The sequence below is a fragment of the Mercurialis annua genome, linkage group LG4 (assembly GCF_937616625.2).
Source record: "Mercurialis annua linkage group LG4, ddMerAnnu1.2, whole genome shotgun sequence".
Classification (NCBI taxonomy): Eukaryota; Viridiplantae; Streptophyta; class Magnoliopsida; order Malpighiales; family Euphorbiaceae; genus Mercurialis; species Mercurialis annua.
This window is the reverse complement of record NC_065573.1, coordinates 17914279-17935398: the sequence shown is the minus strand read 5'-3', so window position 1 is coordinate 17935398 and position 21120 is coordinate 17914279. Positions and strand designations below refer to the sequence as shown.

At 32.1% G+C, this 21120-nt stretch overlaps 3 protein-coding genes and 1 pseudogene across 3 annotated transcripts; all 4 read left to right on the top strand.

Moving 5' to 3' along the window:
• The first annotated feature begins 1417 nt into the window (after positions 1-1417).
• LOC126677567 (glucan endo-1,3-beta-glucosidase, basic isoform-like) lies at positions 1418-4750 on the top strand. The gene is made up of 2 exons (XM_056105361.1): positions 1418-1572; positions 3650-4750. Exons 1-2 carry the CDS (start codon positions 1500-1502, stop codon positions 4603-4605), a joined length of 1029 nt encoding a protein of 342 aa, XP_055961336.1. The 5' UTR covers positions 1418-1499; the 3' UTR covers positions 4606-4750.
• A 3778-nt stretch (positions 4751-8528) lies between these two features.
• Positions 8529-11943, top strand: LOC126677566 (glucan endo-1,3-beta-glucosidase, basic isoform-like; annotated as a pseudogene).
• A 4056-nt stretch (positions 11944-15999) lies between these two features.
• Positions 16000-17418, top strand: LOC130015407 (uncharacterized). The gene is made up of 6 exons (XM_056105496.1): positions 16000-16141; positions 16300-16396; positions 16469-16615; positions 16724-16810; positions 16910-17128; positions 17217-17418. The coding sequence occupies exons 1-6, from the start codon at positions 16000-16002 to the stop codon at positions 17416-17418; spliced, it is 894 nt and encodes a 297-aa protein (XP_055961471.1).
• Positions 17419-18200: 782 nt separating this feature from the next.
• LOC126677565 (glucan endo-1,3-beta-glucosidase, basic isoform-like) lies at positions 18201-21099 on the top strand. Its single transcript, XM_050372246.2, has 2 exons — positions 18201-18330; positions 19949-21099. The coding sequence occupies exons 1-2, from the start codon at positions 18240-18242 to the stop codon at positions 20884-20886; spliced, it is 1029 nt and encodes a 342-aa protein (XP_050228203.1). The 5' UTR covers positions 18201-18239; the 3' UTR covers positions 20887-21099.
• The last annotated feature ends 21 nt before the right edge of the window (positions 21100-21120 follow it).

Genomic DNA, 21120 nt, shown 5'->3' with positions numbered 1-21120 from the left:
AGCTCTCTTCATATTAAGACGAGTTGATTCTTCTGCTGCTCGTTATGAGGATGTTGTTGCCGCTTTTCAAGATTTGCGTCGTGTTCATTCGGTCAGTTTTGAGGTTCATCTTAGCCGATTGTCCGGGGCAACGTTAATTCTTCCATTGATGCAGCTTCTCATGTTTCAGGTTAGGCTATTTTTTTTTTCCTTTTAGAAGTGTGCTAAGTAGTCAAGTTGCCAAAGTTACTAGGAATATATGGACTATTTTACCGTTTTTGCATGTTTAGAAGTCTTTGGCTCCACCTCGGGTTAAGTTTTTTTATCTGGCTTGCTTTGTATAATCGGGTACCCTCTCTTGATTGTTTTTTGCTAGACTCTCTACTGTCACTATGGATAATTTTTATGTTCTCTGTGCGGTGTTGTGAAAACGCAAGCATATATTTTTATTCATTATGATTTTTCTAGGAGTATAGGGTATAATATTCTTTAGAAACTTCATTAAATTTGAATTTTTCCTAATTCTTTTGTGGACTTTATGATTCAATGAGATAGTATTATTCATAGAGGTTCATATTGGAAGTTATGACAGATTTTTTTGTTTTTTGTGCTGTGAGAAATCTGAAAGTGCAGAAATGGAAGAGTTTATTCGAGTCCTATTGCAAACAAGGAGATTGTAATTTTAATTGCTTTACAAAGGCAATATTCTACTTTAAATTATGTAATATGAGTTTTCTTAGTTAGTATCAGATTTTTTTAGGAATTTTAATCGCATCTTGTAATCTGGTCAGTGACTATTTTTAACCCTTTTTTTAAACCGTAGCTTCTAATATGCCACCCTATGTGTATCACTTTTTGTATGAAAATTTAGAATTTGATTTCGCCATTTCTCGTGACTCTTAATATACATATTATTCATAAAAAACGACAATAGAAACTAATCAACAAGGAGCGGCTAAAGAGACAACCATTGCTCTACCCTTAATTCCGCCCCTGCCCATTAGGCATAGTTGCATAGTTAGGAAAATACAATTGGTAATGAAATATGTCCAAAATCGAATCTGTTCAGTTGAAGGTTGGATGAGAGTCGGTTTTTTTAAGATGATTTTTTTTACTCCTACTCCCATGTTAACTCAAATCCGAAACCTATCAATCTTAGGCGAAGCGTTTTTACTGCTTGAGCTAACCCATCTCGTCAAATAAGAGTCGACTAATAAAAAGAAAAAAAAAAAGGAAACCAACCTTTCTTTTGTTTAATAAACTAAGTTAATTATATTTATATTATCTCCACGATTTGCCGTCAGAAATGAAACCAAGACTCTTTCAAATCGGTAGATGGGCAATCAATTAGTATTATATGCTACTTAATAAGTGGGTACAATCGTGGAAATATTTTTGCTTAAATTTTATTTTCTATGGAGTGATTGACTTGTCAATGTGAGCAATTTGTGTTGTTTATGTATATAAATAGGTTTGCATTCTCTTAGTAATTAAATTATCCATTGCTTCTTTAAATTATCATGGACAAAATCCCTTCCATCTTCTCCGTCATGCTGCTCTTCGGGATGCTATTAGCTAGTCTTCAAACAACAGGTAAAACCCTAGCTTTTAATTTTGTGTATAATAGGCTGAAACCGACCGATTCTCCGACTATATAACAATACCATGCTCCTTGTGGAGGAGCAGAAAATATAATTGAGTCGAGTAATTAACTTGTACGTTATTTTAAACTAATTCAAAACAACGTTTGAAATCGACTCGAGCTTGAATTGAGCTATTCGAGTTTAATGAGTCTAATTTGAACATCAAAATATTTAATGGCAGAACTATAATTTATTTTCAGTACAAGTTAATGTTTATTTGATCATCTGATGCATTCATTTTGGGAATGGCTCCCCTCAAGTTCAAAGGTGATCCACTCCCATTTTCATTCTCCTGACTTCTCGGGTTTAACTTTTAGCACTAACTTCACTATAAATTTCAGCTCACTCTCTTCAAAAAAAAATTTGAAACTTTTCAAAAAAATTTGATGGAAGTCCGGATTAGAGCCTATCCTAAGCTTGAAGTGCTTCTGCTCCTGAAAGTATTCGATTAGACAAACTCGTGAGACTAATCAAACTTTGATTACTTTACCTTTTCATATATAATTATACGTCCTGATTTTATACTAAAACATAGTTTTTATAATATTTATATAAATAGTCATGTTAAGTTGAATCAAATTTGATTTTTAATTATTTTATTATATTTGAGCTCGATCGAGTTTTTAAACTAAAATTTGGATGAATTTGAATCGAATTTTAAATTTTAGAATTGAATAGAGTTTAAATTTGGCTATATTTCGACGTAACTCAACTCGGTTGCATACTTAAGCTTTAAACTTGCATGCCTGCATCAAATGTATATATCTAGCTTGAAAATTAAGGATTAAAATGTCTCCCACTATTAAAATAAAAGATTAGCCTAGCCATCAAATAACATTGTTTCTCACTTTGCTCTAACTTATTTTACAATAAATGAATCCATAATCTAAAAATTTAAAAGAACATATAATTTATATCATTAATAGTACTAAGTTGTTTATAAAAATATAATTTTTAAATACAACTTTTTCTTGTTACACGTAGTTATTGAATTGTGGAAAAATCATTCACATTGTTACGACAAATTTTTGAAGGTAAAATATATTTTAGTAATAGTTTATAAAATAATTTTAATTATTAGTTTTATAGTTTTATATTATTTTTATATTCTAATAACGTATTAAAAAATTATAGCTATTTTTTTGAATCATCTGTAATAAATCATAGAAATAGTACTCAATAGGTAATGAATAAATACCAATGAGTTAGAGTTCAAATGGTATAAGCGCTAGACAATAATTTACTTAGTTTAATTACTCTTTCACAAGTGTTTTTCCTTTGCGATTATAAAAACAAAACTAATGAATAAATTATAAATAACTAATACAATTTTTTTAAAAACATATGTTGACTTTCGCTAAAATTCTTTGAAAGTTCATTTAGATATTTAGATATGGATACATTTATTGTAAAAGCGACATAAGCGACTAAATATTACTTAATTTATATCGATTAGACTATGACAAGTGAATTTATTTGACATGATTTGCAAAAATATTAGACTAGACTTGTAAAGATTTTAATATACTATTTATGAATGTTTATCCCACACAACGGATGTGCCACGTCATTTTTACAACAAGCCAATAATCTTCTGCGATAGAAATTTTTTATTTATTTTTTATTTTTTTATCATTAAACATTTACACATGACTAACGCCTCATTAGTTTGTAGCACGAATGACGTGGTGCAACCGTTGTGTTGTATAATTATTCACTATATATGACAAACGGTCTATTTTTTTTTTTTTTGAGAAAAAAAATATATTTTTAACAAAAACTGAAATTATTTGACCTCATAAATATTTAATAAAAATAACTATAAAACTGAAGTTATTTTAACCTCATTTCATAAAATAACAAAATATGCAATCTTAAATAATTTACTCCACATAGAATAATTTCATTTAATAGTATGATGCAATTATTCATCAAAAAAGAATTAGAATGATGCAATTATACACATTTTTAAATTTTTTTAGGACAGTTATATATTTAAAAATTCATATGCGAGACGGTGTATGCAGGTGCTCAAATAGGTGTTTGCTATGGAATGATTGGTAATAATCTGCCCCCACCATCAGAAGTCATAGCTCTTTACAACCAAAACAATATCCGAAGAATGAGACTCTATGATCCCAACCATAATGCTCTTCAAGCTCTCAGAGGCACCAACATAGAGCTTATGCTCGGTCTTCCAAACAATGATCTCCAAAGAATTGCTTCTAATCAAGCCGAGGCCGACGCATGGGTTCAGAACAACGTACGAAACTTCGGCAATGTCAGGTTCCGTTATATCGCAGTCGGTAACGAGGTTAAACCTTGGGATTTTTTCGCGCAATTTCTTGTTCCCGCGATGCAAAACATTCGCAATGCTCTCAATTCCGTAGGGCTCGGGCACATTAAGGTTTCCAGCGCTATTGACACTGGAGTTCTCGGGGAGGCGTTTCCGCCCTCGAGAGGCTCGTTTAGACAAGATTATAGACCGATTCTCGATCCGCTTATACGATTCTTAGTCAACAACAACTCTCCATTACTTGTTAACTTGTATCCCTACTTCAGCTACATAGACAATCCAAGAGACATTCGTCTCGATTATGCACTTTTCACAGCTCCATCGCCCGTGGTCTCCGACGGAGCGCTTCGCTATCAGAACCTTTTTGATGCGATTCTCGACGCGGTTTATGCGGCATTAGAGAAAACCGGTGGAAGTTCATTAGAGATTGTGATATCGGAAAGTGGTTGGCCTACAGCGGGAGGAGCAGCAACATCAGTTGATAATGCAAGGACTTATAACAATAATTTGATTCAACATGTGAAAAGAGGGACTCCGAAGAAGCCGAAAGCAATCGAAGCTTACATTTTTGCAATGTTTAATGAGAATAACAAAAGCCCTGAATTTGAAAAGCATTGGGGTTTGTTTACTCCAAACAAACAGGCTAAATACCCAATTAATTTTAATCATTTGGTTTCATCTATCTAAAAAAAGACCAGTGTTCCTATGTATAATTACTAAATAAGACTTTTGAGATTAGCCTCAAAAGATGGAGTATTGTATTTTAATAATCTTATAAAATCTCGAATTCGAACTCGAGTTTGAGTCTTACAAATTTTCAAGTTGAAGACAACCGCTGAGTGAAATAGTTAAAAAACAGAAAAATACCGAAAAAGCCAAAGTTAGCTAAAGAAAATCGTGACTTGCGCGCTAAAGATAATCAGTGACCGGGAACTCTGATATATTAATTAAAAAAGCCTTACTCTCCACAAAAATCAAGATAATATAAATATTTTTTATTGAAATAATTTTTATTTATATATTCACTTTGGTCTAACAAAATAGCCGAACAAACACCTGATCCAAATTTTTTGAAACCAATAAATACGGGACAATTATTTTAAGAGGATCGAACAATTTTAATAAAAGTAATTAAGCCAAATGGCATAATATTTTGTCTAAATAAAATTAAAAAGTCAAAAAACATATTGTTTGTTCTATAAAAATAATTGAACATATATTTCGACTAGAATAAATTTCGCTCTACGCGAACAAAATTTATGGTTTTACCATTGCCTACTCTTGATTGCACCCCTGCTCCCATTTGGGGTAGTCGGATAGTCAGGAAAACACTATTGGTAATCAAATTTGTCCAAAACTGAATGATGTTCAGTTGAAAGTTAAATAAGAGTGGATTAATTGAAAGAATAAAAAGAATAGTTATTCATAAAAAATATAGTTTTTTATGAAAAAATGTTTATTTTTAGTTAAATATATATAAAAATACGCTCTAATATTTTATGTTGTAAAAGTATGCTCTTGGTAGATTATCGGAAGATTATTAGTAACATATTGGTAGATTATTAATAGATTGGTGGTAAATTTGGAAAACGAGCATATCTTTGTAAGAAAAAAGTTAAAAAATATATATTTTTGCAACAAAAAAAAATAAAGAGCATATTTTTATAAAAATTTCAAAAAATAAAACATATATGGCGTAATTTCCTATTAAAAAAACTAACTTTTCTAATATTGTCAAAAAAAAGGGAGCCGTTTGGTTCAAGTTTGGAATGGGAATCGGAATGAGAAAGAATGGAAATGGGAATGATTCTTTTCATTTTTTTATTTAGTTTAAAGTGTAGGAATGTGAATGAAAATGGTTAAAGTTTAATAAAAAAATTATTTATTATTTATTAAAAATATTTTTTTATTTTTTTAAATATTTTTTTATATAAAAAAATTATATTTTTAAAATTAAATATTTTTTTTTAAAAAAATTACTTTTTTAAAAAAAATATTTAAAAAAATTAAAAAATATTAAAAAATATTTTTGATTTTTTTAAATATTTTTTTATATAAAAAAATTATATTTTTAAAATTAAATATATTTTTTTAAAAAGATTATTTTTTAAAAAAAATAAAAAAATATTGAAAAATATTATTTATTTTAAATAATTTTTTTAAAATTTAAAAATAATTTTTTTAATAATTATATATTTATTATTTATCATTAAAATATTTTATTAAATTTTAATTTCCGTTCCCTAAAGTTCATTCTGATGGGGTAGGGAGGAATGGGTGATTCCCATTAAAGGGGTAATCACATTTCCATTCTCTAGTGTAATTTGACAAAACAAACACAAACAATGTAAACCATTCCCGTTCTTATTTTTATTCCTCCCTTTTTTTGACGAACCAAACGGCCCCTAATATTTTTTTTAATGATTAAATAAACTAAATTATATATTTTATCTCAATGATTTTGGCGTTAGAAGTGTGAAAACAAAACTCTTCCAAGGTGTGCCAATATAAAAAAGAAGATAAACCAGGGTTTTTGATATTTGGATGCCTCAAAGGCACCCAAATTTTCGGATCAGTGCCTCTTTCGAAAATAATTCCGAAAGAGTGTCTGTACCCACATGTTCCGCATTCTAGAAATGCGGAACATGTGGGGTTCCGCATTCCTAGAATGCGGCACACCACTAATTTGGATCAAAATTAGTGGTGTTCCGCATTCTAGGAATGCGGAACACCACATGTTCTGCATTTCTAGAATGCGGAACATGTGGGTCCAGGCACTCTTTTGGAATTAGTTCCAAAAGAGACACAACAATAGAAATTTGGGTGCCTATGAGGCACCCAAATATCAAAAACCCAATAAACCACATACTCACAAATCCTTTCCCTCTCTCTTTCTCTTAACTCAAAACCTTAAACGTCTATAGTTTTTTTATATTTTCTCTCAGCTGTTATCAACGGACAATTTTTATTGTAAACGGTAGCCATTCTTTTTTCTGATCGCTTTAGATTTATTAAATATAATAAATAAACAAAAAATATAATTTTGTATATTCGATTGGTTAAAATTTATCGACGATACACAATATCAAATCCAATTTGTTGCCAATCAAGAGCCAAAGATGGATTAAATTTTTTCAACAATAGAGATAAATTCATTTATGGGCTATAGTAGCTATTAGAATGTTTTAATTTATTGTTTGTCTTATTTATGACAGTTTTATTTATCATTTTTTTTACGATTTATTTGTATTTTTTTGTGAAAGGTTTATCTGCATTTTTTTATGATAAATATTTTTGTCCTTTTTTTACGAAGAGTTTTTTCTAATAATGATTTTCAGGTGGTGGTTAATTCAAATGTTATGACTCTCTGTTATGAAAAATTAGTTTGCAAGTGGTGAAGAGGTTTTAATATTGTATTTTTTTTATCGAAACAGTTTGATAGTTTTTTTTATAAATAATAATTATATTAAAAGCCACAAGCGGTGGAAAAAAATCTTAATTCAAAGCTTTCGCACAAGAAGTGACACACTTAAGGCGGCATACTAGAGGCTACGACTCTGAGAGAAGGCAAAACATCATAATCCTGAGAAAATGATACAAGCGGGATTTCTGAATAAGTCTAATTCCAAATAAGCAAAATTTCCATTACAAACTTTAAATAAAAAGACCGAATAAAAAAAACTCCTGTAGATAACGGACCCAATATTCTTTTCCATGTTCTGAAAAACTCTTTCATTTCTACACTTCCATATCTCCCAAATTATGATAAACCAAAGAAGTCTCCACAATTTCGAATAAGGCCTAGAAGAAATAATGTGAAACCATGAGTCAAGAAATCCCCGAATGAATAAGGACAATACCACGCAACATCGACTCTCTGAATGACGTTATTTCCATGTGAAAACACAATGGATAAAAATATGATCCTAGGTTTCCAACTCCCCACATAACGAACAAAGAGAGTTATCCAAAGAAATAATAGAATGGTGCGCAAGAAAAGCTAAGAAATAATAGAATGGTACTCTATTATGTACCGCAACCCAAATAAAAAACTTAACCCGAGGAGGAGCTAGAGATTTCTAGACTTGAAAAATGTTGTTAACATCTTGTTTTCTATTAAACTCGGCAACCATCTCTGTCTCAAAATTAAATTCACCATGCAAAGAGGACCTATGAACAGTACCACGCAACACCGATTTGCTAATCAGATATACATGTTAGTGAAAAATGTCTGTTTCATGTCAAATAATCGGATTTGACTTTTGAATCTTTCTGAATTTTTTTATAAATATTACCATTTCGTATAACTTGAATAATCAACCACAAGATAGGTATAATAAACCACAAAATAGGTATGTAGATGAGCAATCAGGTAGTAGTATATGCTACTTAATAAGTGGGCACGATTGTGGAAAACTTTTTGCTGGAATTTTTTTCTATGGAAGTTCTTTTTGTTCGAATTTTATTTTTTATGGAGTGATTGACCGTCAATGTGGAAAATTGGTGTTATTTATGTATATATATATATATAGGTTTGTATTATCTTCTTAGTTAAATTATCTATTGCTTCCTTTCTTCAAAAAAAAAAATTATCTATTGCTTCCTTAAAAATGGTGATCAACTCCAACATCATGGCCAAAACCCCTTCCATCTTCTCTGTTAGCTTTCAAACGACAGGTAAAATACTAGTTTTTAATTTTGTATATAATTGGCCGAAATTGTCATTCTCCAACGATATTACAATACCTTGCTCCTTATAGAGTGTTAAAATAAATTTATAAGTGTAAATAGTCAAACACCTATTAATTACTTTTAATTATTAAATTATGGTTGAAACTAAGCACATTTCATATGCATGTGGGTTGTCACATTTTCACTTATATAAAATCAATTACTCCCATAGTGTTGCCGCTGCATATTAAATCAAAATTTCAGTGTGTCTGGCCCGGATTCTTAATTAGCCGGTTGTCTGTCTGGATGTTCATTTCCAGCGACCTAGTTCGGTGTTACCGCTGCGTATTAAATCAAAATTTCAGTTTCACAAGGAGTCAATTTCAAGCGACAAGTGGATGTCCAGTCCCGGTTGTACTTGAGGGGGAGTGTTAATGACAATCCCACATTGCTAAGAAATGCAAATATAAATGAGTTTATAAGTAAAAAGATTTCAATCACTTACATGTGGGTTGTCACATTCTCACTTATAAAACCGCTCAAACCTAAATTGTTCATTAGTATTTTAAACAAGGCGAGTTCGTTTGAAAACTTTCTATCTCAATATCTTTCTATTAGAAATATGTTATAATTCTATTGAAATCATAAATTATTAGTAAAAATAACTACATAAAACTGATGATATTTATTTACTCATTTCATAAAATGATAAAATATGTAACCAACTCTTTTTTAAATAACTTGGACATTTGATTTTGAGGGTAATTGTTTTTTATTTTGATTATTAAAAATTCATATGTGAGACGGTGTATGCAGGTGCTCAAATAGGTGTTTGCTATGGAATGAGTGGTAACAACCTGCCACCACCATCATCAGTCATAGCTCTTTACAACCAAAAGAACATTCGAAAAATGAGACTTTAAAATGCTCTTCAAGCACTCAGAGGCACCAACATAGAGCTCATGCTTGGTCTCCTGTTGGCAAAAATGCTCACGCGCTAATGCCAATTTGTAATAAAGTGGACTTTATTAAAGTGAGAAAAATCGATCTTGAAATTCAATTCGGATAGCAAACGAGTGATTGGTTTTGATTAACACTACGGAAATAAACTCAAGCAATAATAAATAAACTAAAAGCAACAACAATTCAACAACTAATTGATTAACGGATTAAAAATTATAATTAAAAGCGCCTAAGGATTGCAAATCATGCCAAAACAATTCCTAGGTAGATAGGTCGGGTATACAAGTATTGGTTCGGGTCAAGCCATTCTAAGGTATCAAAATCCGCTCTCTCGAGCCGGAAGTCGAATAACCGAAAATTGATTAATAAGTTGAAATCCAACTCTCTCGCGCAATTGAATGTCGACTACACCAATCAATCCGATTAATCCGCAAACTCGAACAACAGCTAAATCCCTAAATCACTCTCGTGCATCTAGGTCTTAAGCTTATGCTTAACTAGGTCTATTTGATTAGTTTAACTCTCGCCCTCACTGATCAAACACTAATCAAAGATTAAGAGGCCAACTTAATATAGGCATTAAGACTAATAAACACAACAAAACCCTAACCCATACAACCCTAGCCAATCATCTAGCAATCATATAAAACAATCATGGCAACCCCTAAACTAGGAGTTTAGCTATTCATGATTAAAGTTAAAGCAACAACTAAGCAATAATTAATTAAAATAACAAAAGTGAGAATGATTACCTTAAATAGCAATGAAGAACAATAAATCATAAAGAAGATAATGAAGACTCAAAGATAAAAGCTTGTATTCAAATGGTAAATCTTGTTCTTACAAAGCAATAAAAGCTTCCAAGCACAAACAATGGTGGAAACTATGGAGGCACAAAACCCTAAACTATTCTACTCCTAAAAGATGACTAAAAGTGTTGTTACATAATAAGGTGCCTTATATAGGTAAAAGAAAAAGAGGAAATATAAAACATTCTAGTACAAACTTTGTTGGGCTTAATAAGAAAATGTTCCAAGCAAAGCTCTAAACTCGAAATTTGGACTTTTCTGAGTTTTCTTCACTTCTCGATCGAGAAGCTTCATTAAAGTCAGCTTCTCGGTCGAGAAACAAGATTTCCCAATTCTCTGCCATTTTTTTCCTTGCTTCTCGATCGAGAAGGTGAGGTTCTCGATCGAGACATGCACAAAAGTTTGTCTTGAAAGAGACACTATTTCTGCTGCACAAACACTGACTTCAAAACTTCATAACTCGATGTAGAAACCTCCAAATGAGTTGGTTCTTGAACCCCTGGAAAGATTAAGACGTCTACTTTATTTCTTATGAAGAACACAAATTCACTGGAAGTCTCAAACCGGTCTAAATTCGTCAATTAGTGCAGAGGGGTCATATTTTCAGGTTTGCAAATGTGCTTTCGGCGTCTCTTTACTTCGGAAACCTTCGGAATGCTCAAATTAAACCCAAAACTCATTGATTACCATGTATTTAACCTGAAATACTAAAACACACAATAAGACCCAAAATAGCTCAATTATAACAATAAAAGCATATTAGAAAGACCAAAACCGACATAGAAAATAGGAGTATTTCTACTCCTATCATCTCCCAAACAATGATCTCCAAAGAATTGCTTCCAATCAAGCCCAAGCAAACACATGGGTTCAGAACAACGTACGTAACTTCGGCAATGTCCGGTTCCGTTATATCGCAGTCGCAAACGAGGTTAAACCTTCGAATTCATTCGCGCAGTATCTTGTTCCCGCGATGCAAAACATTCGCAATGCTCTCAACTCTGCAGGTCTCATAAACATTAAGGTTTCTACCGCTATCGACACTAGACTTCTTGCAGAGTCGTTTCCGCCTTCGAAAGGCTCGTTTAAGCAAGAATACAGACCAATTCTCAATCCACTTATCCGATTCGTAGTCACCAACAACAATCCATTACTTGTCAACTTGTATCCTTACTTCAGTTACATAGGCAATACAAGAGATATTTGTCTTGATTACGTGCTTTTCACAGCTCCATCTCCCGGGGTCACCGATGGGTCGCTTCGTTATCAGAATCTTTTCGATGCGATTCTTGACGCGGTTTATCCTGCATTAGAGAAAACCGGTGGAAGTTCCTTACAGATTGTGATATCGGAAATCGGTTGGCCTACAGCCGGAAGAACAGCAACATCAATTAGTAATGCAAGAACTTATACAAATAATTTGATTCAACATGTGAAAAGAGGAACTCCGAAGAAGTCGAAAGCAGTCGAAGCTTATATTTTTGCAATGTTTAATGAGAATAAAAAAAGCCCTGAATTTGAAAAGCATTGGGGTTTGTTTACTCCAAACAAACATGCTAAATACTCAGTTAATTTTAATTAGGGTTAATGTCAAAAAAATCACGAATTTTACATATTTTTTCATTTTAATCACGCAGTTTAAATTTTCTCATTTTCATGCACGAACTACCATTTTTTCTCAAATTCATGCACAATGCTGAGGTGGCACTCATTCATTGGTGTAAATTAACCTCCACCTCGGCGAATTACACCAATGGAGCCGTGACACCTCAACACCGTGCATGAATTTGAGAAAAAATGGTAGTTCGTGCATGAAAATGAGAAATTTAAACTACTTGATTAAAATAAAAAAACTTATAAAGTTAGTAAATTTTTATGACATTAACCCTTTTAATTAATCATTTAGTTACATCGAGCTAATTGATGCCAATGTTTTCTATGTATTATTGCTAAATAAGACTTTTGAGATTAGCCTCAAAAGATGGAGCATAGATCTTATGTTGTAACAAAACTGTAAAATCTCGAATTCGAACTCGAGTTTGAGGCTTAGAAATAAAAATTTCAAGTTGAAGATAACCGCTGAGTGAAATAATTAAATAAACAAAATAATACCTGAAAAAAAAAGTACAACTAAAGAAACTATATGACTTGCTAATGACAATCGATGATCGTAAACCCTGATATATTAATAATAAAAAGTTGATAATCAATAATTTGGAAAATAAACTACTTATCTAAAAAAAAAATAGAAAAATCAATCAATCCACAACATTTCAATCTCATTCCAAATTTTTTGATGTGCAAATGTAAAGAAATGTTTAAAGCTAATCAAAACTATTTAGATTTCTGACTGCATGTATTTTAATCACTTTTAAGTTTTTATATGTTCAATAAGGGTATTAATAGTTGGTTAAATATTTTTGAGGTTACGTAACTATGATCTTTTTACAAAATGGTTATCAAATTATAGCTTTTTTACTAAACGGTTATCGAATGATAAAACGTTATAAGACGGTTATCTAACTATTGTGTTTTTACAAAAAGGTTATCTTACTATGCATTTTTTCTTGTCCACGTCATCAAGATGGAACACCCTTTTGTAAACAAATAATAGTTCGGTAACCGTTTTATAATTTTTTATAATTTGATAATTTTCTCGGTAACCATTTTGTTTCAAAAGTTTTATAGCCATTTTGTAAAAAACATATAATTCGGTGACCTTAAATTTTTTAACCCATGAATGGTCCACATAAGATCGTCAGCATGTTGTTGTTGTCCTAGTTTCTATATGGATACCTCAAGTGAACAGATCTTGGAGATACTTACTTCAGTGTCTTGTTATTAGCTGAAGGAAACGAAAAATCCATCTTCGGCAGATTTTTTGCAGAAAATACTTTCAGAATGGTTGGCATCTTAGCAATGGAAATTTACTTTCCACAAAAGCTAAACAACTTACGATCATAAAAAGACCAGAGAGACTAAACTTTTCCTTTGCCTTTGCAAATTTCGTTGTAGCTAGGTGAGGACTAAGGCCTCGCTTGTTCCGTAATTATACACTTCCCGATAAATAACTTCCAGGAATTTAATTACTTAGGAATTTAATTATTAGAGAAATAAGAAATATTATATTTGGTTTGTTTTTCAACTTTCTAGGGAAGTTATTTTTTTTTATTTTTATGCATTAAATGATTAAAGACAATAAAACTCTTGACAAATAATTAAAACAATTAAATATAAGAACATTATTGTATTTTACATCTATTTACCCAGGGAAGTATAACTTACCTGAGTTTTGCTAAGGAAATTACTTCCCTAGTCAATGGGAAGTTTGACTATCAACTTTCCGTGAAGTAAGACATATAAAATGAACCAAGAAAATAACATTTATCACTTTTCGGGAAGTTCTATTTCTCTGGTTAATTTACCCCTAACCAAGCAATTTAAGAGGGGCAGTTGCCCCTCCTAGTTTCACATATAAAACAAATTACTACTACTACTACTACTACTACTACCGTAAACTGAAATTCTAGATATAAAAGGAAGCAAGTTTTACGCACATCACTTTGTTCTTTCTCTTTTTGAGTTTTTTTATCTCCTTTAATTTTTATGGGCAAAGATTATTGATGGATACTGAATCCTACCATAAGTATAGTGGAGTCGAGTCGTACAAGATTCACCCTCTAAGACAATATCGATCTCTTAATCGAAGGGGCTAGAAGCCAGATAAGACCAGTAACCGAATCTACGAGATTCGTCTTTACTGAAGGAGTAATCTGAATCGCGAAGATAAGAAAAAACCCCCAGAAGATTCGGATAAAGCGCGTCGCCTAGGGGATTCCCCAAGAATCAGATATGCGAAATATCTCTCCTATTTGGACACAAACTCCAACTTAGGAAGATAAGCTAATTCAAGAAGATATTCCTGAATAAGACTTCTACTTGAATAAGAAACCTTTTTCCTATCAAGGTCAAACCCTACTAAATAGGAATCACTTTCCTATTCAAAGTCCACAAGGTATACATTCAACTACTATATAAAGAGTTTGAGGTATGCCTAAACACACAATTACATACATATACACAAAATATTGCTTAAGCCAATACTGACTTTAGCACCAGAGAGTTAATCGGACCACAACCGTCTGATTAGCTTCTACCCTGTTTTGCAGGTTAAATCATCGATCAGAAGGCAGACTCCATCAATTAGCGCCGTCTGTGGGAAAAAGCACCAATAACTTCAGACTATAAGTCACTTTTTCTGAACTCAAAACAAATTCTCATTGAAGGGATGATTATGACAGATTAAACCTCAAGAATAAGCAATAAATGGACCCAAAACTCCATCAACAAACACCTGAGGCGATAAACATCATTGGGAATGATGGGCATAATACTACTAGAGGGAGCAACACCGGAGGAACTTCCTTCTCCACTCCCTGTATTAGACCAATCCGGTTAGAGGAAGCAACCCCATTGCATATCCTAACCTTGGAGCAAACAATGAATAAACAACCTTCATGGTGACTCCAGAAGTATACCATGAAATTCTTAAAAAGATGTTGGAAGCCTTCCAAGCAAATCTTGACAAGTTGGTTGACGAACCCAAACGATCAAACGATAACCATGACGAAACCATGAAGATACTGAGAGACAATTTCAGCCCACCCCCTACTCGACGAAGAAAAAGAGCAGAAAACACAAGGAATCCAAGCCACCATGGACCAACCAAACGAGGAGATGAAGGAAGAAATAATGGCAAACAACAAACTACGGAAAACTGAGACCATAGGAACGAAGAATCGGAGGAAGAAGACCAGGGAAACGCTGCCAAAAATGGAGAAAATTGTGGGTGAAAACGCTCACGCGCTAATGCCAACTTGTAGTACTCGATAAGTCGAGGTCGATCCCACAAAGATAGAGGTTAAGGGAGAATGGATTTTCTCTCAAATCCTAATTCGTACGACTAATTTAGAAAGTGATGATATACTAATTTCTGATATTAGTGGTTTTGAAGAGCTAGCTGATAAAATTGCGAGAAAAAATTCAAGTAAAACCTGACGTTTCTTCTTTACAGAGGGATCCAGGATTAAGACGTCCTATATTAGAGTATCTGATCACTAAACGTGATGAAATTTAAAGAGCCTATATAATACTTGGACCATGCCAACCTATTAGTATCCATTATCAGGTCCAACAAATCGTCCTGACATCTTATTGCTTCTTGGTATTCTAAATTTTCGAGTTGGTTAGAGTACTCACCTAGTAAAAATGCTACATTTTGTCTTCCATGTTACATCTTCAATAAGGCTAATGAACATTTTGGGGGGAATGCTTTAACTATTAAGGGATTTCAAAATTGGGAGAAAGTAAATGATGGAAAAAACTGTGTTTTTTATGTCATGTTGGTACTTCTCCTAATTCTCCTCATCATAATGCTATAAGATCCTGTGACGATTTGATGGCTCAATCTCAGCATATTCGTAATGTCCTCTCAAAGCAATCTTCTATAGATGTTGTGAATAATCGATTACGACTCAAGATCACAATAGATGCACTTCGGTGGCTCACTTTTCAAACTTGTTCCTTAGGAGGTAATGATGAAAAAGACGAGTTAACAAATTCAGGAAATTGACGTGAAATGGTAAAGTTGTTGGCATCTTATAATGAGAGTGTTCATAAAGTGGTTTTTGAGAATGCTCCAAAGAATGCAAAACATATATCTCTTGATGTTCAGAAGAAGATCCTAAATATTTTTGCAAAGAAAGAAGGTCGTACAATACGTGAGGAACATATGCCTATTCTTTTGAGATTCGTAAACAAAAATGGTCTCGAGATTTATCAACAAGAGAATAGATGGCTATTGTTTTGAGAGTTATAGACAAAAATGGTTGTGTGCATGAGCGTTTCTTTGATCTTGTTCATGTTTTTGATACTTAAGTTGTGACTTTTAAAAATAACATATTTGCTGTTCTTTCTTATCACAACTTAAGCACTCATAATATTCGAGCTCAGGGTTACGATGGTGCAAGTAATATGTGTGGAGAATGAAACAGATTACAAGCTTTATTTTTTAAAAGATTAATGCATATTCATTGTCTTGCTCACAGACTTCAATTAGCATTGGTTGGAGTATCTAGAAAGGTAATTGACATTTATAATTTTTTTAGTCAGTTATTTGTTATCATTAGTGTTGTCAGTGCTTCTTGTAAAAGACAAGATGAACTAAGGGCTGTTCAAACTACAAATATTTCCAAGTTGATTGAAACTATAAAAATTGAGACTGGAACTGGAAAAAATTAAATTGGTAATCTTCAAAGAGTTGGAAACACTAGATTGAGCTCTCACATAAGCTCAATTGGTAGTGTATTTGATGTGTTTGATGCGACTTGCACTGTTCTAGAAAATATCATCAAGGATGGAAACTATTCTCAATGTGGAGATGCAGACAGGTCTATGATATACATTACATCTTTTGATTTTGTGTTCATTTTACATTTTATGCAAGATATATTGTTACTCTCTAATGATCATTGTTAAGCTCTACAAAGAAAAGCTCAAGATATTTTAAACGCTCTTGATTTAGTTTCTACCACAAAAAGATTGATTCAAAATATGAGAGAATGTGGATGGGAGAAGTTTATTAAAGAAGTCAAATCCTTTTGTGAGAAGCATGAAGTATTGATCCCCAATATGAATGCTCCTTTTTCCATTCGTCGAAGTAGGTGTCGTTCTAAGGAAACTAATATCTTTGTTGGTCACCACTATCAGTATGACTTATTCAGTTACAATTGATACACAATTGCAAGAGTTAAATAGTAGATTCAATGACTAAGCAGTTGAATTTCTTGTTCTAAGTTCTTCTCTAGATCCGAAAGATAATTACAGGTTGTTCAATTCTGATAGTATATACAATCTTGTAGAAAAAATATATCCTGAAGATTTCACAGAACAAGAAAAGTTACATTTGAAGATTCAACTACATCACTATGAGCCTGATGTTCCTCAACATACAAAGTTGAAGAATTATCTACTCTTTCAGAATTATGTCAAGTATTGATGAACACTAAAAAAGCTGCAATTTATCTTTTAGTTGATCGGTTAATACGACTCATTTTGACTCAACCTGTGATTACTGCAACAACAGAGCGCTCGTTTTCAACTATAAGTATTGTGAAGACGAAGTTACGGAATAAAATGGAAGATTATTATCTTGCAGATTACTTGGTCACATATGATGAGAAGAAAATTGTAAAGACATCCAGTACTGATTCAGTTATTGATATCATATGGAAAAAAGACGTGTGAAATTTCACGACTGATATTTAGTATTTTTATGTTGAATTAGACTCAATCATTAGTGAAGTTAAATTTTTATTTTTTTATGATAGTTTATGATAGTTTGTGCATGGTAGTTATAATTTAATTATCCCCCTCCCAAGAAAATATCATGGCTTCGTCCCTGATAGTCAGGGTAACGAAATTTGTCCCAAACTGAATGTTGTTAAGTTGGAAGTAAAATGAGAGTGGATAAAGAGAATAAAAAAGAAACTAACCTTTCTATTATGAAATAAACTAAGTTAATTAAATGTTTTATCTTAAACGATTTGGCGTTAGAAGTGTGAAAGCAAGACTCTTCCAAGGTGTAGATATATAGGTACGTAGATGGGCAATCAAATAGTAATTTATGCTACTTAATAAGTGGGCACAATTTTGGAAATTTTTTGCTTGAATTTTATTTTCTATGGAAATTTTTTGCTTGAATTTGGTTTTATATGGAGTGATTGACTCGTCAATGTGGAAAATTGGTGCTATTTCTGTATATAAATAGGCTTGTATTGTATTCTCTTCTTAGTTAAATTATATATTGCTTCCATTAAAATGGTCAGCTCCAACATCATGGCCAAAACCCCTTCCATCTTCTCCGTTATGCTCCTCGCCGGGGTGCTACTAGCTACCCTTCAAACGACGGGTAAAATCCTAGCTCTTAATTTTATGTATAATAGGCCGTAACTGTCATTCTCCGGCTATATCGCAATACCTTACTCTTTATAGAAGAGCAACTATGTTATAAATAGAATCGAGTCGAGTCAAATATTGGAAGATTATTCAGAATTAAATCGGGCTATTCATATCAATTGCTGAGTCAAATTTGAACATCCAAATATTCGGTTAGACAGACTTGCGAGACTAATCAATTTTTTTGTTAATTTTTTTTTCTATATAATTATACGCCCCTGCTTTTATACTATATGTTTTAAAATATTTATATAAATAATTATGGTGAGTTGAATCGAACTTGATTTTAAATTATTTTACTATATTCTAGTTCCGTCGAACTTCTAAAATAAAATTTGATCGGGTCCTAAGTTTTCAATTTCAGAATTAAGTAGAATTTGAGTTTTGACAGTGTTTTTCAACAAAACTCGCGAATGGTAAGTGTAAATATACTTCATTGTAGTAAGAGAACGTCTCCCACTATTAACCTAAAAGGTTATCTTAGCCATCAAGTAACATTGTTTCTCACTTTGCTCTAACTTATTTTACAGTAGTATAATCCGCAGTTAAAAGAAATAAAAATATTAATATTCAGAAATAATTTATCCGAAAAAAAATATTCAGAAATAATTCATTTATAACTAATTGATATACATTTTAAAAAGTATTTATATTATCTTGTATAATTTACTCATTAGTAACTCACACCATTTCTGTATATAATTGACTAGAATTATTAAATTGTTGATAAAATTAAAACTTTAAAATATGATTTTTTTCTTATTTCATAGTTATTAAATTATTGAAAAATCTTTCACATGTTGCAATAATAGTAAAGTGTTTCACAAACTACCTCCTTTTAGCCCGTATCGTGACATTGTATAATCAACAATTAACCCTATTTTGTATTTTTCACTTTCAATTGTTACCTAAATTTTTAATTTGTAACGATTTTCTTACTGATGAAACCATTAAAAAAATTAATTTTGAGGATAAAATTTTATTTTTTTTCACTTGAAAAAGTTCAAATAAGTTTTTCATCTTTGAAATTTAATTTAAATCATGATTAATTTAAGATTAATTTAAAAATTTAATTCATTTAACTAAACATAAATAAATTTATTAGATATATAATTAATTTTTAGATTTTATTAAAAAAAAAACTAAAAATTGTCATACTCATACCAAAATTAAATTTTTATCAAGATCCGGTTTGCCTTGAGGAAGACTAGCTAGATCGTCTTCCCTATTTCGTCTTCCTCAAAACAAACCCAGATTCGAGGAGGACGGCGGTGGGGTCGGAGGTAATTTTAGTGTCGAATTAATATGAAAAGTTACTGACATTAAATTTTATGAAATAAAGAAATTATTATTACTTGTAATTATTTTTGAAGTTTTAGGAAATAAGACTTTTTTTGTATTATTTATGACATTAAAAGTTATTTAGAATATATGTTAAATATGAAGGAATTATATGAATTTTTCCGAGTTAAATCAAGATAATACTTTAAGGTACAATTGAAAGTGGAAATATGCAAGTTTACGACTAGTATTATATAATTGAAAATTCATATGTGATACGGTGTATGCAGGTGCTCAAATAGGCGTTTGCTATGGAATGATTGGCAACAATTTGCCACCACCATCAGAGGTCATAGCTCTTTACAACCAAAACAACATTCGAAGAATGAGACTCTATGATCCCAACCAGAACGCTCTTCAAGCACTCAGAGGCACCAACATAGACCTTATGCTTGGTCTCTCAAATGATGATCTCCAAAGAATTGCTTCTAATCAAGCCCAAGCCAACACATGGGTTCAGAACAACGTACGAAATTTTGGTAATGTCAAGTTCCGCTACATTGCAGTAGGAAACGAGGTTAAACCTTCGGATTCATTCGCGCAATTTCTTGTTCCTGCAATGCAAAACATTCGCAATGCTCTTAACTCTGCAGGTCTCGGAAACATTAAGGTTTCTAGCGCTATCGACACCGGAGTTCTCGCAGAGGCATTTCCGCCTTCAAAAGGCTCGTTTAAACAAGAATATAGACCAATTCTTGATCCTCTTATCCGATTCTTAGTCAACAACAACTCTCCATTACTTGTCAACTTGTATCCTTACTTCAGTTACATAGGCAATACGAGAGACATTCGTCTCGATTACGCGCTTTTCACAGCTCCATCTCCTGTGGTAACCGACGGGCCGCTTCGTTATCAGAACCTTTTCGGTGCGATTCTCGACGCTGTTTATGCAGCATTAGAGAAAACTGGTGGAAGTTCGTTAGAGATTGTGATATCGGAAAGCGGTTGGCCTACAGCGGGAGGAACAGCGACATCAGTTGATAATGCAAGGACTTATAACAATAATTTGATTCAAAATGTGAAAAGGGGGACTCCGAAGAAGCCGAAAGCAATCGAAGCTTATATTTTTGCAATGTTTGATGAGAATAACAAAAGCCCTGAACTTGAAAAGCATTGGGGTTTGTTTACTCCAAATAAACAGGCTAAATACCCAGTTAATTTTAATTAATTATTTACTTACATCTAGCTAATTGAAGATAGTATTTCCTATGTATTATTACTAAATAAGACTTTTGAGATTAGCCTCAAAAGATGGAGCATAGCTCTTATGTTGTAACTTGCAACAATACTGTAAAATCTCGAATTCGACTCGAGTTTGAGTCTCAGAATTATATAATTTCAAGGAATAATACCGGAAGAATAAAAATTCAACTAAAGACAACCATGACTTTGCTAACGACAA

Coding starts and splice junctions, on each gene's coding strand:
- LOC126677567 (XM_056105361.1), top strand. CDS start 1,500: ATGGACAAAATCCCTTCCATCTTCTCCGTCATGCTGCTCTTCGGGATG. Junction 1,573..3,649: donor AGCTAGTCTTCAAACAACAG/GTAAAACCCTAG, acceptor CGGTGTATGCAG/GTGCTCAAATAGGTGTTTGC.
- LOC130015407 (XM_056105496.1), top strand. CDS start 16,000: ATGGTAAAGTTGTTGGCATCTTATAATGAGAGTGTTCATAAAGTGGTT. Junction 16,397..16,468: donor TACGATGGTGCAAGTAATAT/GTGTGGAGAATG, acceptor TCTTGCTCACAG/ACTTCAATTAGCATTGGTTG. Junction 16,811..16,909: donor CAATGTGGAGATGCAGACAG/GTCTATGATATA, acceptor AGCTCTACAAAG/AAAAGCTCAAGATATTTTAA.
- LOC126677565 (XM_050372246.2), top strand. CDS start 18,240: ATGGTCAGCTCCAACATCATGGCCAAAACCCCTTCCATCTTCTCCGTT. Junction 18,331..19,948: donor AGCTACCCTTCAAACGACGG/GTAAAATCCTAG, acceptor CGGTGTATGCAG/GTGCTCAAATAGGCGTTTGC.